General features: G+C 42.9%; 1 protein-coding gene across 1 annotated transcript in view; it reads right to left on the reverse strand.

Annotated features, from left to right (window-relative positions):
• The window catches only part of LOC124775137 (reversion-inducing cysteine-rich protein with Kazal motifs-like), a 370434-nt gene that overhangs the window by 229300 nt on the left and 117352 nt on the right, over positions 1-23782 (reverse strand). The window contains exon 3 of the mRNA XM_047249977.1: positions 909-992. Coding sequence (XP_047105933.1) covers positions 909-992 — 84 coding nt within the window. The remainder of the gene's footprint in view (positions 1-908; positions 993-23782) is intronic.

The following is a 23782-nucleotide window of genomic DNA, read 5'->3' on the forward strand; positions in this document are numbered from 1 at the left end:
TGGAGACGCGCGATGAGCGGTGCCTCCAGATAGTGTCCAGGAAATCGACGGATTTCCAAGGTTCTGAGCTGTTGTGCGGAGGCATCAGTTTTGACAGCCATACAGATCTTGCCGTTTCCATCGTCACCTTACCGCCACGGAGCACATCGAACGGATTCTGCTGGAACGTGTGGTCGATGCTACATGCGGTGGAGGTCCTGAATTCCGTCTTATGCCAGGGGCCATGTGGGCAGGCGTCAGCAGGGATGTCTTCCGAAGCCTAGACATTGAAGTAATGGAATGACTGGTGCTAAAAGCCATCGCGCGTATGTGGGACATACTTGACAGTCGTGTTCGTGTCGTTCTGTTCCAGTACAAACTCTCAAAGAACTCTCGTAGGCTCTCTCTGAAGAATGGGGACAGACTCCATTTGGTGAGCTTCGTAGACTTACACGGAGCATAGCATGTCGGTATCAGGCAATGATAAACATTCAGGAAGGGAATTCAAGCTCTCGAAATCCAATGAAAAGCACCCAGGATGACGGGATGATTGCTTGTTTCCACTTTGTTTTCGAAACTTGTCGGACGTTTGAGTTCTTTTTTATATGCGATCGAGGATGTAATGATGTTTCGTGATGTGCTTCGTATTTGCGAGATAAAGGTATGATATGGTAACATACCAATCCGTCAATTATTTCTCCAGACGCCCAAATTCGTGTTCCCCTAGTTCTTCTTAGCAGTGTATTTTGGGTGGGCTGTCTGAACTACGTCGTCGTGTATAAACAATTACGGAACATATGCTTGGGCTGCAATTCTTTCATTTGGTTGTGTTGAGCTTTGCGTACACAAATAAATGATCAACTCGTAGTGGCACTAGAGTAGTGTAGCGGTGCGAACACCAGAGGCGAGGCGCCTGCAGCTGAACTCACCAGCTGGTCTGGGCAGACGGTGGAGACTCGCGACACGGCCCGCTCGCGCTCCTCGGCATCCGCTGCTATCCTCACCAGCGACACCTGCAGCAAAAAAGGCGACAACGTCCGTAGGTTAGCAGCAGACCGGACTGTTTTATAGCAAAATAGGCTACAGGAGCATCCGATCCCCCAAGATATACTCCTACTAGGAATCGTGTCGATGACATATCGGTGTTGCATGGTGATGGAATTCTGAAGGATAAATGATAATTAATTGAAACTCTCAGCTGCCGACAGGTGTTGTTGATATGCGTCAACAGGGACAGCTGAAAATGTGTGCCCCGACCGGGGCTCGAACCCGTGATCCCCTGCTTACATGGCAGACAAAAATGGTTCAAATGGCTGTGAGCACTATGGGACTTAACTGCTGAGGTCATCAGTCCCCTACAACTTACAACTACTTAAACCTAACTAACCTAAGGACATCACACACATCCATGCCCGAGGCAGGATTCGAACCTGCGACCGTAGCGGTCGCGCGGTTCCAGACTGTAGCGCCTAGAACCATTCGCATGGCAGACACTCTGTCCAACTGAGTTACCGAGGACATAGATGAATAGATGAGTGAATGGGCAAATATTCTTTAGGAACGTTACGAATGTAGGTTGTGGACAGTTGGGAATGTGGGCCTCACGGGAAGCGTGCACGGAATAAGTCCCTGCAGGCACGCTATCCTCTGTGTCCTCGGTGGCTCAGATGGATAGAGCGTCTGCCATGTAAGCAGGAGATCCCGGATTCGAGTCCCGGTCGGTGCACACATTTTCAACTGTCCCTGTTGACGTATATCAACAACACCTGTCGGCAGCTGAGGGTTTCAATTAATTATCATTTATTCTAGAAAATCTGCACGGTCTTCAATGGCATCTGTTTTTTGGAGAATAGTTACTATCTTCATATATATATACAATTCTGGGGGAAGCTCGCATTTGTGGACAGTTTGGCAAATTCTACTCGTCTTTCGGATCTAGTTTTCCTGAATAAGTTAACCAGAGGTTTTGAGGTACAGAAGGACACAAATAATTAAATCAGCTGAAAAAACGATAACAATGATAATTCAGTATGGCTCAAAGGCTTTGCAATTGGAGGCCACCTCGGTGACTTCCATGTCCATACCCTAGCCCAGAAATCATACTGGGGAAACAGGACCTATAGCTTAACCTAGAATTACAACAACGGGTCGTTCGTGACAAATCTTGGTAACTTCTTTTCTTATTACTTATTTATATTAAATTTCTTCTTGATTGGAATTTAATAAACAAGCAAAATTTTCCGTTTCGTGGAACTGAAAAAAAGTAATAATACAGTAAATACAATTTTGATGACTGCGATGGACGTTCAATAAATGATGCAACACTTTTTTTCGACCAGTTTCCCCTGAAAAAATGTTTAATTTGTTGTGGGACATCGTGAAATATTTCTGCTTAAGCCCCTATTGTTTCACGAAGTTCCCTTAGGTGACGGCGCTATATGCAGTCTCCAAAACGGCGCCTGTAACGCAGGTGCGTTCCATGTGGAGAGCTATAATTGAGTTTCTTTTGGTGGAAAACCATAGCACTGCAGATATTTATAGGCTCTTGCAGAATGTCTACGGAGACATGGTAGGAGACAAAAACACGATCAGTCGTTGGGCGAGGCGCGTCTTCTTATCGCAACAAGGTCGCGAAAATCTGTCTGATCTCCCGCGGGCCGGCTGGCCGCACACAGCTGTGAATCCTACTATGTTGGAACTCATTGGGGCTGATGGACGGCTCACAATCAACCACTTCGCTACTCAGTTGGAAATCTCTGTTGGTAGTACTGACGCAGTCGTCCACCATATTTCTGACAACCAAGATTATAAATACACTCCTGGAAATTGAAATAAGAACACCGTGAATGCATTGTCCCAGGAAGGGGAAACTTTATTGACACATTCCTGGGGTCAGATACATCACATGATCACACTGACAGAACCACAGGCACATAGACACAGGCAACAGAGCATGCACAATGTCGGCACTAGTACAGTGTATATCCACCTTTCGCAGCAATGCAGGCTGCTATTCTCCCATGGAGACGATCGTAGAGATGCTGGATGTAGTCCTGTGGAACGGCTTGCCATGCCATTTCCACCTGGCGCCTCAGTTGGACCAGCGTTCGTGCTGGACGTGCAGACCGCGTGAGACGACGCTTCATCCAGTCCCAAACATGCTCTATGGGGGACAGATCCGGACATCTTGCTGGCCAGGGTAGTTGACCTACACATTCTAGAGCACGTTGGGTGGCACGGGATACATGCGGACGTGCATTGTCCTGTTGGAACAGCAAGTTCCCTTGCCGGTCTAGGAATGGTAGAACGATGGGTTCGATGACGGTTTGGATGTACCGTGCACTATTCAGTGTCCCCTCGACGATCACCAGTGGTGTACGGCCAGTGTAGGAGATCGCTCCCCACACCATGATGCCGGGTGTTGGCCCTGTGTGCCTCGGTCGTATGCAGTCCTGATTGTGGCGCTCACCTGCACGGCGCCAAACACGCATACGACCATCATTGGCACCAAGGCAGAAGCGACTCTCATCGCTGAAGACGACACGTCTCCATTCGTCCCTCCATTCACGCCTGTCGCGACACCACTGGAGGCGGGCTGCACGATGTTGGGGCGTGAGCGGAAGACGGCCTAACGGTGTGCGGGACCATAGCCCAGCTTCATGGAGACGGTTGCGAATGGTCTTCGCCGATACCCCAGGAGCAACAGTGTCCCTAATTTTCTGGGAAGTGGCGGTGCGGTCCCTTACGGCACTGCGTAGGATCCTACGGTCTTGGCGTGCATCCGTGCGTCGCTGCGGTCCGGTCCCAGGTCGACGGGCACGTGCACCTTCCGCCGACCACTGGCGACAACATCGATGTACTGTGGAGACCTCACGCCCCACGTGTTGAGCAATTCGGCGGTACGTCCACCCGGCCTCCCGCATGCCCACTATACGCCCTCGCTCAAAGTCCGTCAACTGCACATACGGTTCACGTCCACGCTGTCGCGGCATGCTACCAGTGTTAAAGACTGCGATGGAGCTCCGTATGCCACGGCAAACTGGCTGACACTGACGGCGGCGGTGCACAAACGCTGCGCAGCTAGCGCCATTCGACGGCCAACACCGCGGTTCCTGGTGTGTCCGCTGTGCCGTGCGTGTGATCATTGCTTGTACAGCCCTCTCGCAGTGTCCGGAGCAAGTATGGTGGGTCTGACACACCGGTGTCAATGTGTTCTTTTTTCCATTTCCAGGAGTGTATAATGCCTTCTTTATCACATTTCTCACGCCTTTTGAAACTTGCTTTCGATTACGGAATAGGGTACTGACACTAACAGGCAGCCCGAGTGGCTGACTAGGGGGATATGAATATCGCGTAGAACAAAGTGAGAATTACATCAAAATGTTAGAAGCAGTCACACTAGAGTTGCAGCAGCTCATTACAAACAGTACAGTAAGGAGTTTAAAACGTTACTAGTAAGGTGAAACGTATCTGGTACGCAAATAGAATACCTAATTCTCAGGATAAAATTGAAACCATATGGTCAGTAGGGAAGGAAGTGCCTCGTTATCAGCACCAGCTTCAGGATATAGTGTCAGTGCGTGGTAGAAATGTTTCAGTTACTGGTAAGTCGGATATATGTGCTGCATTTAATAGTCACTTTCTGAATATAGCAAGTGATTTAAACATAAGCTTGGTTTCTACAGGGAATCATATAATTCCATTAGAAAATAGCTTTCTGAGACTATCTGTAATATCCTCCATGATACTGACAGGGGAGAGATTGAGTCAATAATTTAATCACTAAAGACTACGGACTCTCATGGTTATGAGGGGTACCCAGTAGAACACTTAAGTACTGTTCTGTGTATGTTAGCCCAATATTTAGGTACATCTGTAACTTTTAGGAATGGTGAGCTTCCTGGCTGATTAAAGTACTCAGTAGTGAATAAACTTTATAAAAATGTAGAAAGGGGTAATGTGGGCAGTTTTAGACCTATTTATTTGCCATCAGTGTTTGCTAAAGTTGTTGAAAAGGCTGTATATACAAGCATAAGTGATCATTACAGTTCACATAATTTGCTGTGAAATGTACAGTTAACAGTTCCAAGTGGTGTAACAACTATTTAAATGCTGTGTTCTCGTTTCTCTGTGAGGCCTTGAACGAATTAAATAAAAGGTTTCGAGCTTTAGGCGTTTTCTTTGATTTACGTAAGGCGTGTGAATGTGTTGATCACAAAATATTACTGCAGAAGTTGGACCATTATGGGATAAGGTGAGTAGCTCAGATTTAGTTCACCTCTTACCTTAAGAAGAGACAGCAGAAAGTCATTCTTCGCAGTGTTCCGAATGATTACGGCGTGGAGTTCCAGAGGGGCACAGTTAAACAGGCGTGCCCCAGGGGCCGGTGCTGAACCCACTACTGTTTCTTATTTTGTATAAAGGATATACCCTCAAGTATTACAAGTGGTTCTAAAATATTTTTGTTTGCTGATAACACCAGCTTGGTAGTAAATGATCTTGAGTTGCAGTACTGACACATCAAATAGTGCAGTACAAAACGTGAGTTCACAGCTTGTAGAAAATAAACTGATGCTAAATCACAGTAAGACTCAGTTTCTATAGTTTTTAACACGCACTTCGACAAAAACGGACCTTTTGATTACACAGAATGGGCATATAATTAGTGAGTCAGAACAGTTCAAATTCCTAGGCGTTCATATAGAAAGCAAGCAGTCGTGGAAAGTTCATGTTCAGGATCTCGTTCACAAACTAAATGATACTTTATTTAATATTCGATCAGTACATGAAATTAGTGATAGTTCAACACAAAAAGTTGTCTACTTTGCGTATTTTCATTCGCTAATGAGGTGTGGTATTATTTTTGGGGTACCTTTTCTGATTCAAAAAGGATATTTTTGGCTCAGAAACGTGGGTTCGAGCAGAGTGCGGTGGAAGTTCTCGAACCTCTTGCTGACCCTCGTTCAGCAGACTGGTAATTCTGACACCGGCCTCTCAATACACATTGTCTTTAATGTCATTTTTTGTTAAAAATATTAGCTTATTCCTGTTAGCAGGTTCCACTCAGTTAACTCTAGACGAAAATCCAGTCTGCACTTGCAACGCTCCCCGTTGACTCCATTGCGTAAGAGTGTGCAGTAGTCTGCTGTATCCATTTTCGATAAGCTGCCACAACAATTCAAAAATATTAGCAATAGTCCACGCACTTTCAAGTTCAAACTGAAGAGTTTCCTCATTGCACACTACTTCAGTTCTGTCGAGGAACTGCTGGAAGAATTAGAAAATGACCGAATAGCCTTGGCTTTCATAAAAAGGGATTACCCTGTACGTGACCAAGTTTTGATCGAGGCTCATTGTATCGGCGTTTTAAGGTGTAGACAACAGACTCTCGTGCTGCACTGACCACCACATTCAGGGTAAACATCTGCTACCTCCGGTGGTTGGCGTCCGGCCTGAACAATAACGATGGTCACTTACCAGCCATGCACGGGCCCCACTGACCCTCGGCTTCACTTCTCTTAGAAACGGAACCGATCCGGAACTTAATGGATCACGTCAAGTCAAGAGTCAGTCCAGGACAGACAGGCGTGTTCCAAAACAAAGTAGAATCTTCTTCTTTTGCAGCAAATTTTTTCTTCATTACGACCTTTTTCCGACTAGGAATTCGTAAGTGGTACTTAACATACGTATAAAATGATGGATCGAAGCATTAATCTTCCACTAGACGACTAGGTAGGACGACTGATGACATAATAAATGAGTTTTCTTTCCGTACGATCATCGAGGAAATGTATACGTGGTACATACTAAACAGAAGAAGGGACAGGATTATATGGCAAATATTTAGGCATCATGGAATAACAGTCGTGTTAGCAGAGAGTGTCACAGCTAGCAAAAACTGCAGGCAAACACAGGACATGGAATACGTGCATATATTCTTCAAATGATTGAGGACGTTAGGTCTGAAGGCTATTCTGAGATGAAGTGATCTGCACAGGAAATAGAATCGTTGAGAGCCGCTTGAAACAGATCAGTGAACGGATGCGATAAATAGCTAATTTTAGACCAACGTGAGGGAAGTTCTTTGATAAGCTTTATACTCCCGACATAATATCTCCAGGGAGAGCGATCAGCAAAATTATAAAAAAAATTGTTTGCTTTGGCCTATACTGGTAATTTTTATTTTGCGTAATGGCTAGTGGTTTCGTACCAAGTGCCATCGTCAGACCATGCACTAGCACGCTGTAGTCGACCTTGCTTCCCAAGTAGGCGTTTACACAATTTTTTGTTCCTTTATATAGCTGCTGATATTACCTACACTGTTGTCTCGCATTATGCATTTCACTCTGTTCCAAAAATCCTGGGTGTCGGCGAGATGGTGAATGGTAAAGTGTCTTTCCTAAAAAGACAAATTTCTAATTTTTTTTCTCTAAGCTGTTCGACAAATTTTTATGCCAGACGTTCCAAGGCCACACATAACGTCATTGCAACAGTGTAACATTACAAATTGGCTTGTAAAGCGAAAACTAGATACTGTAGTATGCAGTAAAAGCTTCCGAAAGATCGACAGAGCTACTTTTTCTTCCACAAAAATTTCTGTGCTTTCCTAAGAACCCACAGGATGATACAAACAGAAAGGATGGGTACTGTTTAACGTCCCGTCGACAGCGAGGTCACCGAGCGAGGTGGCGCAGTGGTTAGACACTGGACTCGCATTCGGGAGGACGACGGTTCAATCCCGCGTCCGGCCATCCTGATTTAGGTTTTCCGTGATTTCCCTAAATCGCTCCAGGCAAATGCCGGGATGGTTCCTTTCAAAAGGGCACGGCCGACTTCCTTCCCTCATCCGATGAGACCGATGACCTCGCTGTCTGGTCTCCTTCCACAAACCAACCAACCAACCAACAGCGAGGTCATTAGGGGCAGAATATAAGCTCGGATTGAGGAAGGATGGAAAACGAAATAGGCGGTGCGCTTTCGAAGTAACCATCCCGGAATTTGCCATAGGCAAATAAACTCTATAGATGAATACGAGCCACGACTACTGATGATGTCAAGCATTTAACAAGTCAGTTGTTTCCTTTTAAGGGCGATATTCGCTAAGGCGCTTCATAACCTTTTGAAAATTGTGATCTAACCCTCTGAAAGGAACACTGCTCTGGGATACCTCTATAGTTGACGATAACAATGCTAACGGCGCCGCATGTCGCCTGAGGGAGGGGAGAAGCTGAATAGGGGGAGAAGCCGAGTAGTCCTCAATCCACCTCGAACGGCAGCTGGTCAACAGATCGTGCTCGGCGCACCCATTGTCTTCCAGTAAGTAGATTTCTGTTATATATTGTCAGTGTTCCGAGAGGTGGATTCTCTTCCCGGTCTGACAGACAGAGTGTTCCTATTAGTGATAAGTTTTCGCATGTCTTTGCGATCGGAGGAGGAGGAGATTAGTGTTTAACGTCCCGTCGACAACGAGGTCATTAGAGACGGAGCGCAAGCTCGGGTGAGGGAAGGATGGGAAAGGAAATCGGCCGTGCCCTTTCAAAGGAACCATCCCGGCATTTGCCTGAAGCGATTTAGGGAAATCACGGAAAACCTAAATCAGGATGGCCGGAGACTGGATTGAACCGTCGTCCTCCCGAATGCGAGTCCAGTGTGCTAACCACTGCGCCACCTCGCTCGGTCTTTGCGATCGGATGTTTCCAAAAGTGTCACGTGTTTGTCGGTTTGTTCCACCGGTGTTCCAGTCTCCCAGGACTCCTGTTTTCTCTGTCTGAACATTTTAAATGGTTCAAATGGCTCTGAGCACTATGGGACTTAACTTCTGAGGGCATCAGTCCCCTACAACTTAGAACTACTTAAACCTAACTAACCTAAAGACAACACACACATCCATGCCCGAGGCAGAATTCGAACCTGCGACCGTAGCGGTCGCGCGGTTCCAGACTGTAGCGCCTAGAATGCTCTTCCACTCCGGCCGGCTAGGAACATTTGATCAATTTGATTGAAAGGTTTTGTAGCACACTAAGGGTGATATTTTTGTATTCATTGAGGAACGAAACAAAACTGTAACCACTCCCATGTAACGTTTTAATTTTAATTCTTCCGTTTTAACATGCATATTCTAATTTACCATGCAAACTTGTTACAGCAAAAGAAATAGCAGGATGAAAAATTCGGTAAAACACATTTTCCCTTTTTTCCTTAAAGATTTAAGATGGAAGGTCAGAAATTCGTTTCAAATCGGACGAAAAAAAAAAAAATCTACCTCTCGCACTCTCTCAAAATTCACGTGAAGAATCCGAGTCAGACGTGCACTCAGATGGGTCGTACGTTCTGCCTACTATCCTAGACCCTCGTAAAAAAACGGACACCAGCGTTGACTCTACTGATGATGTTCGCGATGATGAATGTATTCGAGAAATATTTGAAGTAGAAAATACCTTCAATTTCGAGAAGACATCGGAGAAAAACCTTAATCTGACACAAGTGACAGAGGAAGCTCATTAACTCCACAGCTACCTACTGATTTTTGTGGCTATTTCCGCTTCTAGCAATGGCAATCAAAATGATAGTTGTCTTCCAGCTTCTTACTACGAAAGAAACAATGTTTTACTTGTTCATCAGGTCCTATACGATCTAGGACGCGAACAGCAGCAGACAACATCATAAAAGCACGACTGTCCAAGATACAAGTTCCCCCTCTCACTGTAGGAAAGAAACCTGATGTGAGGAAAAGTACGGATCCTTTTATTTGCCGGTGATATGGTCTACAAGACTGTAAAGCATACCAATGAAAACTTGATGAAACTGCGTTCTGGTATGGAACTAAAGAAAGTATAGCTTATGTAGACACTACCGTGCAGGAAGGGAACGCTGTGATTGAACTCAGTTCCTTACAGCATGTTCAGATCTTCTGCTAGAGAGCCTAAGACCTCACTCTTTGCCACTTCGCTGTTGGAGAGTCAATTTTCCCATCAGTTATAACAGAAAACCGATTAGGAATATTGCTTAGAACATTTCGATGCGGTTAATTGGGTACGGGTAAACGGAGGGAAAAATATGATCCAGCTTCTACTATTAGGGACGTATTTAACAAGTTTATTCGGAACAGCTAGCAAATTTATAGCCCTAGAGCACATAGGATGGTTGTTAAAACTTTGGTACCTTTCAGAGCAAGGGTTTAATTCCGCATATATACGCCCTATAAACGTGATGGTATTAACGTCATGGACCTGGCAGATGAACATATTGCATCTATTTACAACCACTCCGGTAAAGGGTGTGATAGGCCCCCACTTTCTGTAGCAGAAAAATTTAAGCATCCAACATGGTCGTCGTCGGTGTTTGTGTTTCTTTCGCACATAACACTGTAAATCGGGGTACATGTCTATTCGACAGGCACAGCGGAAGTCATTCGCGTTTCCGTGAGGTTTCATTTGTGTATTCGCTCGATTCAGTATGCGTTCGTGTCCGAGATTGCTAAAACGGAGTCATATTTCGTGCACTGTACGTTATAAACAGTAAGGTTTAATCTGGGAGTGTTGTGAAACCTCCTTTACGTATAAAACATTAACGTAAGTGTTGAAGGACCGGTAGGCACGAGAAAAACACCTTGCGTGTGTCGTCTTGCCAGTTTATCATTGGGTCTAAACGGCCGACGGGAATAGTCACAAAAATGAATTGTGTAAATGTACGTTTGGTCGATTTGTGTACCACGGAGAAACTTTGTTCTGTGAACCACGGAAGTAATTCGTTCTGTGTACCACAAACAAAATCTGATTTAAGTACCACGGAAATAGTTCGTTTTGTGAACCACAGAAATAGTACGCATTGTGTACCTCCAATGATCAAGCCTGTCGCCAGCCTTTACCAGGAGAGAGGAGGCGGCAAGGAAAACAGGTGCAAAATGTAGCAGACAAGATTTCTCACCCGTTCAAGTAACGGGAACGAAAGGAAAGACAACAGGTAAGAGCTCGTCAGCGCGCTCAAAGATTTCAGAAATGGAATATGTACAACGAATCACAGCACCTGAAAAATTAGCCTAATTTACTCAATAATCACGAAAATATCCAACGAACTTAAAGGGAAATATGTTAGTCAAGGAATTATTGGAATTATAAGGAACGAGTTATTTCCACTTGCCTTCTATCAAGCCAATCTTGAGAAACAAATAACCGTGTTAGAAAGGGAAAATACAAAATTGGAGCTGCAGCTAGACACGTTAAATGGGCTACATGCCGCCAGTAATGTCGAATCAGTTGATGCTTAAAGACAGGCACGATTGGAAGGATGAAAAGATTTTTGAGGAAAGAGAATGACTACGATAAGAATTAGCAGTTGCAGAAGGGCCAAATGCCAAGCAACCTAATGAAGAACTAGAAAACAAAACTGACAAATATAAAACTGATAACGACAACCTACGAAGTCCGTGAAACAAACCGTTTCTTCCCTCGTACGCAGCTGTTGTTGGTGCCTGGAAAACAAGGACACAAATAAAGATTGATCAAGCCAAAGAAAAACAGGAGACAACTCTGTTTATTAGGTCAACAACAAAACAAGAAAGATGTGAGGGACATATCAACGAGAAACGTCAATCCTCGTGTAGATAAACATAAAATAAAGTCAATCAAGACTATTCCAAGCGTAGTTATAGTGGAAACAGAATCAAAAGACGATCGTAAGAAAGTAATGGAAAAAACATCAGAAACAAAAGAGTCAAAGTGTGGAGGTCCAAACAAGAGGAGACCATTGCTCGTGGTATATGTAGTACCATCAACCGTTTCTCATAGGGATTTCTTAGATGAAATGTATGTTCTAAATGTTAGTGATAACAGGGCTGGAATTTGCTGATGACGCAAAAATTCGTTTCAAAACTGAGCCCAAGGCAAGAGGTACATTCAGCACTATAATTGAAGTGAGCACCAGAGTGCGTAAACTATTGCTATGACAAGAAAGGGTCTACATCAGCTTCCATGCCTTCGAAACAAGAGACTATAACAACGTTGTCAAATGTTTCAAGTACTGCAACTTAGGGCACCCCTCTATATTTTGTACTGTGAGCCAATCGATATGTATCAACTGTCGTGTGAAGGAACACAGAAAATTCAGCTGTCCTGAAACAGAGAAAAAAGCGGTATGTATCCCATGTAAACTGAGAAATCGCGTGTGTGATAAAGCAGGCGGTCCTGACTGCCCGACGTACAAACAGTCATATGAGTCAAACAGAAAGAACCGATTATGGCACAAACGACATACAATAAGTTGGCCCATAGTAACATCAGCCGGAACATCTAAATAAAGAAGGAACTGGACTAAACACATACAAGTCAACATAAGAGTACAGCCCTTGAACTTAGAAAGAAGTACAAACCACCTTCTAAGAGGGCAAGTGCATGGCGGAGAGCCACTGCATCGTAACAACAAAAGAAACACAAACAAGTACACGACGTGGACACACCGTACCTACGTCTTCAACAGAAGAAATTCAATTGAAATATTTTGAAGTGACTGATTACATAGATGACATGATAGTGCAGTGGGAAAGTGATTACTTTGTTGCACATAATTTGAAACACAAGTTTTTCGGGTGTGCATTGTCAGAGTCAAGGGCTGTAAATAGAGCTTGAGCTATAGAAGAGGAAATATCTACATATGAATGAGTGATTACAAGCAATCATAAAAATAATTTAACGGCTAGTTATTCTTATGGTCTGACAATCACACTGCATACTCGATAACTTTAGTGGACACTCGACACAGAGGACACTAATAAATGAAAATAAAATCGTAAAAGACCAGTCTAAAATAGAAGCGAAACGTACGACAAAACGAGGTTAATTCAGAAAATCATGAGGTTACCTACAGACAAGTGCGGAGCAGGTAGGAGTACAGGATAGAGCTACGTGTAAAGTGATCTCAGCTGCTATTGAGTCAGAACTCGTTCAGTCCAAATTAATTGCAAGTAAAAGTGCGCAGGAAAAATCACTTCCTTCTACATCGACATCTACATCAACATGGATACTCTGCAAATCGCATTTAAGTGCCTGGCAGAGGGTTCATCGAACCACCTTCAAAATTCTCTATTATTCCAATCTTGTATAGCGTGCGGAAAGCACGAATACCTGTATCTTTCCGTACGAGCTCTGATTTCCCTTATTTTATTGTGGTGATCATTTTTCCCTGTGTAGGTCGGTGTTAACAAAATATTTTCGTATTCGGAGGAGAAAGTTGGTGATTGGAATTTCGTGAGAAGATTCCGTCGCAACGAAAAACGCCTTTCTTTTAATGATGTCCAGTCCAAATCCTGTATCATTTCAGTGACATTCTCTCCTATATTTCGCGATAACACAAAATGTGCTGCCTTTCTTTGCACTTTTTCGATGTACACGATCAGTCCAATCTGGTAAGGATCCCACATCGCGCAGCACTATTCTAAAAGAGGACGAACAAGCGTACTGTAGCCAGTCTCCTTAGTAGATCTGCTACATTTTCTAAGTGTTCTGCCAATAAAACGCAGTCTTTAGTTAGCTTCCCCACAACATTTTATATGTGTTCCTTCCAATTTAAGTTGTTCGTTATTGTAATACCTAGGTATTTAGTTGAATTTACGGCTTTTAGATTAGACTGATTTATCGTGTAACCAAAGTTTAACGAGTTCCTTTTAGCACTCAAGTGGATGATCTCGCACTTTTCGTTATTTAAGGTCAACTGCCACCTTTCGCACCATTCCGACATTTCTTCTAAATCGTTTTTCAGTTTGTTTTGATCTTCTGACGACTTTATTAGTCGATAAACGACAGCGCCATCTGCAAACAACCTAAGAAAGCTGCTCAGATTGTCTCCCAAATCTTTTACATAGTTACGGAACAGCAAAGAGCCTATAACACTACCTGGGGGAACGCCAGAAATCACTTCAAATCACTTCTGTTTTACTTGATGACTTTCCGTCAATTACTTTGAACTGTGATCTATCTCACACAAAGTCACAAATCCAGTCACATAACTGAGACGATATTCCATAAGCACACAATTCCACTACAAGCCGCTTATGTGGTACAGTGTCAAAAGCTTTCTGGAAATCCAGAAATACGGTATCGATCCGTAATCCCTTGTCAATAGCACTCAACACTGCATGTGAATAAAGAGCTAGTTGCGTTTCACAAGAATGATGTTTTCTAAACTCATGTTGACTGTGTGTCAATAGACCGTTTCCTTCGAGGTAATTCATAACGTTTCAACACAATATATGTTCCAAAATCCTGCTGCATATCAACGTTAATGATGTGGGCCTGTAATTAAGTGATTTACTCCTAGTATCTTTCTTGAGTATTGGTGTGACCTGTGCAACTTCCCAGTCTTTGTGTACGGATCTTTCTTCCCTTCTTGCCTCACGACAGACTACAACAAATTGGAGGAGAGTATACAGTCAAGTAGGATGGAGAACAAAGAGAACCTACAGACGACGCAACGACTGCTTATTAGGCTGACCCAACCACAGGATGTAAATCTATTATCCAACAACGGAACAAATGGGTACGATACTTTTGAGCTCAGAAAATATACCTACTGGTGCGAAAGCATTGGAAGAGCTGTTGAGCAATGTGTGTACACGTCGTTCAGAGAATTTAAATTTAGAGAAAATCTATAAGGACTTAGTTGGTGCTCGTGGAAGAATCCACTTTGATCATAACAAAACCTCGCCGAACGATTATATCTTTACTAGATGTCTATTGTGAGAGTAATGCAGCTGAATGCAGATAGGAGTGTCTTAGTGAGTACCGCATTGATAAAAGCTGCAACAGAACTAGAGACGGATATGATATGTCTTCAAGAGCCATACTCCAGAGATGGACGACTCATACACCTTCCTCCAGGCGCATTCATCGTCATCGCCGATCGTACTCCAATTTCAGCCATTAATGTATTAATCAGAAATTTTACTGTTACTAAAGTTACTCAGTATAGTAATAAGCACATAGTTACAATAGAACTGACATGGAGAGATACAAAATGGGTCATAATTACACTGTATGCCCAAGACTCAGAAGACATTCATTCGTGTGTACAGTATATTGTAGAGCCTCCAAAATACGCAAAACATAATAACCTACTGATCTGTGTTGGTATAAACTGTGCTGTGGCACTCAGACGAAACGAATGATAGAGGCAGAGTCGCCAATGATATATTACATGTGAACAAACTTTATACTCTGAATAAGGAGGGACAACCACCAACCTTTCGAGCATATGGTGGACATCACAGTAACAAAGACCTATCTGTAGTTAACGCCGGGGCATTACGTTAGTGACAGACTTGACTATTTACGAAGGATACACCCGAAGTGCTCACAATGTGATCATGATAACGAAACAGACTCATACCGAAGTAGATGAAGCGAATGATAACATATGTTTACTGAACAAAGCAGACTGGGACAGGTTCCGACAAATTATCGCAGAATACCCATTAGCTGACACTCCAGGAACTATTGACTAGAAAATATATGTACTGGTCGGATTAATAATAAATGCACAAATACTAGCAAAACCACGTAAAAACGTACCTACAAAACAACGTTCTAAAAATGCTTCTGGCGCTGCAGTCCGGAACCGCGGGACTGCTATGGTCGCATGTTCGAGTCCTGCCTCGGGCACGGGTGTGTGTGATGTCCTTAGGTTAGTTAGGTTTAAGTAGTTCTAAGTTCTAGGGGACTTATGACCTAAGATGTTGAGTCCCATAGTGCTCAGAGCCATTTGAACCATTTTCAACTATCAGCGAGCAAACATTGCTAGGGAAATGCTGGCAAGACTACAGATGCACATGAAGATTACAGAACAATACAGGACAGTTCTATTTGAGACCAAAAAACGACAGTAGGATCATTTTGTACAACAACAGTTACAAAAGAATATGCGGGGAACCCCCTATAAAATCGTGACAGAGGGTGCCAAAACACCGTTATTGCTGGCAACCTTGAAAAAAGGTGACAAGACACTGACACAGGGCTGGAGAGGCACTGCAGAATACATTGCTGCAGAAACCCCGTCCCGATGATGACGCAAGTACTGATTTACAAATAGTATATGAATATGCGAATGAACATGCAGCATGAATATAATACTGAAACTGGAGGCGGCCCATTTACGTATGAAGAGGTAGCTACAGCAATTGTCAAGTTGAAGAAAGGGAAGACTGTTGGCCCTGATAACTTCCATGCTGAAGTTCTTCAGCAGGTTGCACCATCAATAACAAAATTCTTAACTGACACCTTATGGTCGTACAGTTAATAAGGAATTCCTCTTCAAAGTTATCCGTCCTCTGCGTGAAGCACTCTGGAAAAAAAAAAGACCTGAGTGGTGGCTCAAACACTCGTCGAAATTGTATCAGAATAATGCTCCAGCTGACACTTCAATGTTTGTTTGTTATTTTTTGGCAAAAAAGAAAACCTTCCGGCGTAAACAGGGTGCTGTGACTTCTTTCTATTCCCAAGACTGAAGAAAACCATGAAGGAAAGTCGTTTTGCCACCACTGATGTGATAAAAACGGAATCGGTGGAGGAGGTGAACTTCATGACGAAAAGTGAGCTCCAGATGTGCTTCCAAGACTGGAAAAAGCACTGGTACAAGCGTATTAAATTTGAGTGGGATTACTTTGAAGGGCAGGAATTTGATGTTGATGAATAACTAAAGAAATTAAGAAATAATGGTGACGTATATCGAAGCATAGAAAATATAACAGAAATGTAATGGAAGAGGCGACAGCAATTTTTTGGATATTTATACAGGATGAACGGCAACAGGTTAACGAAACAGATTTTTAAATATCTTTGGAACATGAAATCAACAATAGTAGGAATTCAAGAACTTAGGAAAGATTTGGAAAGCAACAGCGTAAGCGAAAAAAGGTGCAACAGAATGAGAGATTTTTTAAGAAGAAACTGTTAAAAATGGAAGGATTCCAAGACAGAAGTGAGAAGAAAACATAGTGAAAATGGTCTGAGAAAAGGAAAGGGATACATAGTGAGAAGATGAAAGAATACTGCTGGAAGAAGAACACCTATTACAATACTAAATATAAATCAAAGTTTTTTCAGTCATAATGACATCGTTTGCTCACTTACTTTGTTTATTGTTATTCGTATTTATATTTGCGTTATTGTTTCTCAGTATTGTGACGTGGTTTAAATGCGAAAGATAAAGTACGTGCATTTGTTACTGGAATGTTGTACCTGTGTTATCAGTCAAGCAGTGCGCGCGTACATCTGTGTCTTTTGTTTACCAGCACTGCCGAATCATGTGACACCGATCTGAAGCATCTAACGTACATGAAGCAAAAGCTTAGATATTTTGCGGGAATGATGTTATGTATGATCAGGTATTTCTACTTTAAGCGTACGTCAAGATTAAACAGACACTTTTGTGTTATTACAAAAAGGAAACCATGACCGTAGAGACTATCTAATATGACTTTATTTATTAAACTACTGATTTAGAAAGCATTTTCATCTTCTTGTTGACGTAATCAGTTGTTATGCCTTTCTAAAGCGAGAAATTTTCACTTACACCTTGGAGCGTTAAACAATGTAAGAATAGAAATTCACGTGTACAAATGGAATAGGACATTTCATTATAATACATAGATTGTAACCTGTACAGTAAATATTAATTACTGAAAAAAATTTAAATGCATCTGCATGCTGCAGTCTACTCATGAACACAATCGCTGTTGTCTCCACTCAATAACTTTCATCTCATGATGACAATGAATCGCCCTAGAAAACATATGACTACGACGACCACAACCTGTTACAAATAGTCGATGATTAAATAAGGTCATATTGCTCTTTCTTGGTAGTCAAATCTTACTTTTACCAAAATTTAGAAGATGTTCCGCTCCACCTGCCCAAGGAACCATGTTAATGCCTGTACTTTCCGTACTTTGCGGATCAGGACCTGGTAATTCTGTTGACTTGTTACAGCGATACAGAAACTAAAAACGTGAGTTTTTCAGTGGCGTGTGTAGTCACTGGGACTCAGTGAAGAAGTCGCACTTTTTTGTTTAAAATAGTTACAGTAATTCACGTTCTCTTCCAGATAGAAACACACTTTACACGCCATTCTCCTGGAATGCTTCATACTGTGATAAGAATTGTCTCAGTGGACAGACTCAATATTAGTAACACTATTCCACATTCCCCTAGTAATTCCTTTCCACTGCACACTGTTCGTCATCCTCAGACGCCAGGAGTTTCAATTTTCTCCGAATCGTCAGGCGATTACTGTCTTTTACCACTGAAGGTACAAAAAGAAGGCAAAGATATGTACGTTTTGCTAAATAAAGTTGTAATTATAGAGACTGAAACGGAAGTTTAGAAACGTTTAGCGATCTAATCTTGGAGTCTTCTGGCTTGTTAGAAATGAAGGTCAGTTGGAATCAAGATAATTGCTCATGAGCAGCAGACATTAATAAGCACGCGAGGCCTATCATTAATAGCGTCGCGACAAACTAGCCAACACTAATTCCCGGAAAAGAGACTTAACTATCTCTCGAGAGCATCAAATAGCTGGATGAATTACAGCGTACAGATTAACATCCGCCCACAAGACGAACCTGATCTTCTTCCCACCTTTCGCGCGTGGTCTTTGCTGGCCCGTCTATATTGAGGTTTATTCACCTGAGGAGACTTTTACTGGGTAATGACCACCATTTTGCGTTTATGTGAGATAATAGCAGTCTCTTCAGGAAATTTTACGGGGCTAGTAGAAAAATTGAAGTGGAATGAAGACCCAGATAACAAAAAAATTCCGTGCATAAAGCACCAAGAATAGTCGGGACACTGACCATACGGAACCACCTTAGAGTATTCACTTACGGTAGCCGAAGAACATGGATGAAAGTGACCTGGAGTATCTGGTGTTTCTACACCTTCGAAAAGCATTCGATTCAGAGCCGCGAGGATATCAGTAAGGAGATCCTCACAGATGAAATAGTAGCGTTGCATCGCTGTATCGTTCCAAATGGTTCAAATGGCTCTGAGCACTATGGGACTTAACATCTGTGGTCATCAGTCCCCTAGAACTTAGAACTACTTAAACCTAACTAACCTAAGGACGTCACACACATCCATGCCCGAGGCAGGATTCGAACCTGCGACCGTAGCAGTCGCGCGGTTCCGGACTGAGCGCCTAGAACCTCGAGACCACCGCGGCCGGCGTGTATCGTTCCAATCCATAAACTTTGTGGTCCACTTGTGTGATTTTTTAAGAGTAATACTGTAATGCCTTCTGTGGTGTCACCGCCAGACACCACACTTGCTAGGTGGTAGCCTTTAAATCGGCCGCGGTCCATTAGTATACGCCGGACCCGCGTGTCGCCACTGTCAGTGATTGCAGACCGAGCGCCACCACACGGCAGGTCTCGAGAGACTTACTAGCACTCGTCCCAGTTGTACAGCCGACGTTCATAGCAATGGTTCACTGACAAATTACGCTCTCATTTGCCGAGACGATAGCTAGCATAGCCTTCAGCTACGTCATTTGCTACGACCTAGCAAGGCGCCATTACCAGTGTATATTGAAATGGAAATTATGTACAGTCAAGAGAGATGTTCTACAATTATGGATTAAAGTTAAGTAGTACGGCAACTGCGTCCGTTTTTCGAAGTTCTCATTTCCTTGTAATGTTCCAGACCTCACGCCAGCCTGCGCGTGAGCTTAAATGCGTGCATTTCGGCCTCCTCTAGCAACACGGTGTTGGCTCTTCTGCCAACACTTCACCTTCCTTGAACCTAGGCTCACTTTATTATCATCCGAGAGATAAATAAATTATTTTACTTCTTACAGAAAGAATATTCTGTTTAATAGTCGTGAGGAATACTGTCACTGACTTAAACGTCAATATGACTACAAGTACATAATCACGGAAGCTCGGAATCATGTAGCGCACTGATTACCACACTGGACTCTCACTCGGGAGGACGACGGTTCAAACCCGCGTCCGGTCATTATGATTTAGGTTTTTCGTGCTTTCCCTGAATCACTTTAGGCAAATGCCAGGATGGCTCATTCGAAAGAGCGGGTCCGCTTTCCTTCTCCATCCTTCCGTAATCCGAGCTCGTGTTCCGTCTCTAACGACCTGGTTGTCGACGGAACGTCAGATACTACTAACCTTTTCCTCCTCCTCGGAACCACATTATTTCCTTCTCCTAGAATGATTTTAATAACGGGAATGTCTTAAATTTCAGTTTCTTCTCATTCATACTCCAGATTTCAGCCTTAGAAATTCTCTTTCAAATTTACAACAGCAGCAGCAGAGGCCGCTACAGTTTCTCTTGACAAAGAAACTTGATACCTCGCAGAAAATACAATCACCGTCGCCCACTAAGCCTTCAGTTATTCCTTCTGTGCTTCTGTATATTAATCAGGTCAGCAGAATAGAAGCATGACTTTTGAGACACAGAATCCAATAGTTTTCACTTTTATCTGCACCTGAATTTGTTAGTCATGCGATGCTAAATGCTTTTCTGGAAATCTATACCTAAGTCATCTGTTTCATAGATTTCTAACATCTGCTCAAAATCTGGTGGTTTCTGGATTCTCCAAAGATTATAGTAATCCTGAAGGTATACAAACGACTAGCCTATTTGCTCTCTACCAGACTTTGGGAGCATTTCTGGATCAAGTGCTTTCTACAAATCGATTTCCTCTTTCACTTCTACCGCACTTAGAGAGAGTGCCTGGCTGTCCATTTACACTTAATAGCGGGTTATCATGTCTTCTTAAGTTAACATCTCCTCGTTTTACTTCTCTGAAGTTACGCATAGCCGGCCGCTGTGGTCGAGCGGTTCTAGGCGCTTCAGTCCGGAACCGCCCTACTGCTACGGTCGCACGTTCGAATCCTGCATCGGGCATGGATGTGTGTGATGTCCTTAGGTTAGTTAGTTTTAATTAGTTCTAAGTCTAGGGGATTGATGACTTCCAATGGTAAGTCCCATAGTGCTCAGAGCCATTTGAACCAAGGTACGCATATTCTTCTTTTGCCGAGTGTGAGTTTACCTACAGTCATTCCTTTCACGATATATTTCGATGTTTCTCTCACCTATTCGTATTTAGTTTGATTCTACTCGCTATTAATTTCATTTTTAATTGTGCCGTACTGCTCTATCAGGCTTTCTCAGCGTGGCTGATTAAGTGTGTGCTTTTCGGTGTTCAGCCAAGGTGTTGACTCCATTTTATGGGCAATGTTTCAACGACAGACGCATCCGTTCTCTTCAGGTGCTGCTATCTGTGTTAAGGTGTGTACTCGATGTCCGGGATCAATCCACAGTTGATGAGAATAGGCAGAGAGTACATACAGCAACACAGCTCACAGCATCTGAAGAAGTTGGCTAGGTGTCTCTCCAAAATATTGTGCATACAATGGAATCGACATCTCGGCTGAGCACCCGAAAGCACGTATTTACACTGAACGAGTACTGCTGTTTCCTTACCTGATTCTTAAACATCTTGAATTCTCTTCTTCGGCCTTAGCAGTTGAAATAGTGAAATTAATACGTTGGATCTTAATTTATGATTGCTTTTACCTGGTAATATGTAGGCAATTAAGTCTGAATTTTACTCACTATTTACATTTTCCTGTTGAGATTATACGTATTTTTAGTATTGTAAAGTCCAGCTACTTACGTTATTGTATTCCTCGGTAAGGTTTCGATTTCAAATATGAAAGAGGAAAACAATTTTAAATTGTTGTTGATTGATGAGAGCAGAGCAGCAAGCGGGCCTAAAATTTGTTATTAAGGTTTTTGAATAAAGTTAGTTTCATATCATCCTCAAAGGGCTTCCGAGCCAGCCCAGTTTCGAGTTCTAGGGAATGCCGCACACAGATGACGGATTCGAAAGATCTGTATTCATTTAGGTCTGAAGTATTTACGTTTGAGCCAAGCTGAGACTATTTCAGTTTATGCTAATTGATTTCTCTTAAAGAAAGATAGTAATTAGTTACAACGAGGGTCGGTCCCTGTAAGTTTATTTAAGAATATATGCTATTCGGTTCTCAGCAGACAGTCATTTCGTTTGCAAACTGAACTAAAGTCAAGTGAAATTATTCTTATTTTCAATTAGTAGCAACGTGTGCATTTTTTTCACGCGTAATTAAGACAATCATTCATAAGGGTGTGCTGAAAAGTAATGTCTCCGATTTTTTTATTCTGATCTCAGTATCGGTTTACGTATCACATGTCATGCACACTACTCGGTCGGTTTTCCCACTTCGCTGACACTAGTTGCAACCTTCCGCTGCTAGAGTGCTCTGAATTGAAGCGTGTAATACGACCTTGTGTGACGTCACTATATTAGCGCATGAGAAACAACCTGCTGTAATCGAGTTTCTGACCTCAGAAAACAGGCATCCTGCTGGAATCCATTGAAGAATGAAAGCTGTGCACGGTTGTTGGAATTCTTGCCTAAAGATACCAATATAAGCTCTGCAATTTTCTGCGAGGCCGTCACAAAACTGAACGCACGAATTCCAAGAATTCGTCCATAGATGGGGCATCCTCTCTTCCTCGTGACAATCCCAGGCCACAAACGAGTGCTGCAGTCTGACACCTTGGGTTCAATGACAGCGGTCATCCTCCATAGAGTCCGTACTTGGCCCCATCCGATTTTCACATATTTCCAGAATTTAGAGAACACTTTCGAGAACTTCACTTTGACAGTAATGAAACGGTGCGAGCAGAGCTGGTGTTATGGCTCCGTCAACAAAGTCAAACATTCTATTGTGACGATATCAGCAAACTTCACACATTTCCAGATCTTAGAGAACGCTTTCGAGAACTTCACTTTGACAGTAATGAAACGGTGCAAGCAGAGCCGGTGTTATGGCTCCGTCAACAAAATCAAACATTCTATTGTGACGATATCAACAAACTGGTCTATCGTCGGGAGAAATGTGTTCGTCACCAGGGTGACTACGTTGAGAAGTAGATATGCAACCATGAAGAACAAAGATGTCGATTATTAATAATGATTGTTTCGGTTAAAAAGCTTTAATAGTCTTCACATAAATCTTCGGAGGCATTACTTTTCAGCACGCTCTCGTATTTCAAAAAAATGGTTCAAATGGCTCTGAGCACTATGGGACTTAACTTCTGAGGTCATCAGTCACCTAGAACTTAGGACTACTTAAACCTAACTAACCTAAGGACATCATACACATCCATGCCCGAGGCAGGATTCGAACCTGCGACCGTAGCGGTCGCGCGGTGCCAGACTGTAGCGCCTAGAGCCGCTCGGCAGCCCGGCCGGCCCTCGTATTTCATATTTTGCAGCTGAGCGCGCCCGGATCGGCGAAACTATGAATGCATGTGGTCACATGCGTATTTTAGGGACCCAGTCATACTTTTTACGCTGGTTAATTAATATTCACAGGGGATTTCTTTCTTAGGCCTCTAATAGTAACAGCTCACTACCGTAAAACTATATAAACATGTAAATCTTAAACTTTTGGTTTGAACTATAAATCTTATGTACTGGACTGGAAAAGAGTACCACTTCAGTATTCTGTGGGAAGCATAACGGATGTTGTCAGTTACGTGGTAAAAGCCGCGTTAAAATTGAAAGTCATCAGTGACAACTTACGCGCCCGTCTACCATCCATATCTAGAGAACTGAACTGTGGAAGAACAGAACAAGTACACCATATCAGAAATTAAGGGGGGTAGGACGTCAAACCGGCCGACTTGGGGCAGGAGAGGAGTCACAGGACATTTTAATTTCCAGTGTCTATACTTTTACAAATAAAGTCATA

Source organism: Schistocerca piceifrons, chromosome 2, assembly GCF_021461385.2.
Source record: "Schistocerca piceifrons isolate TAMUIC-IGC-003096 chromosome 2, iqSchPice1.1, whole genome shotgun sequence".
Classification (NCBI taxonomy): domain Eukaryota; kingdom Metazoa; phylum Arthropoda; class Insecta; order Orthoptera; family Acrididae; genus Schistocerca; species Schistocerca piceifrons.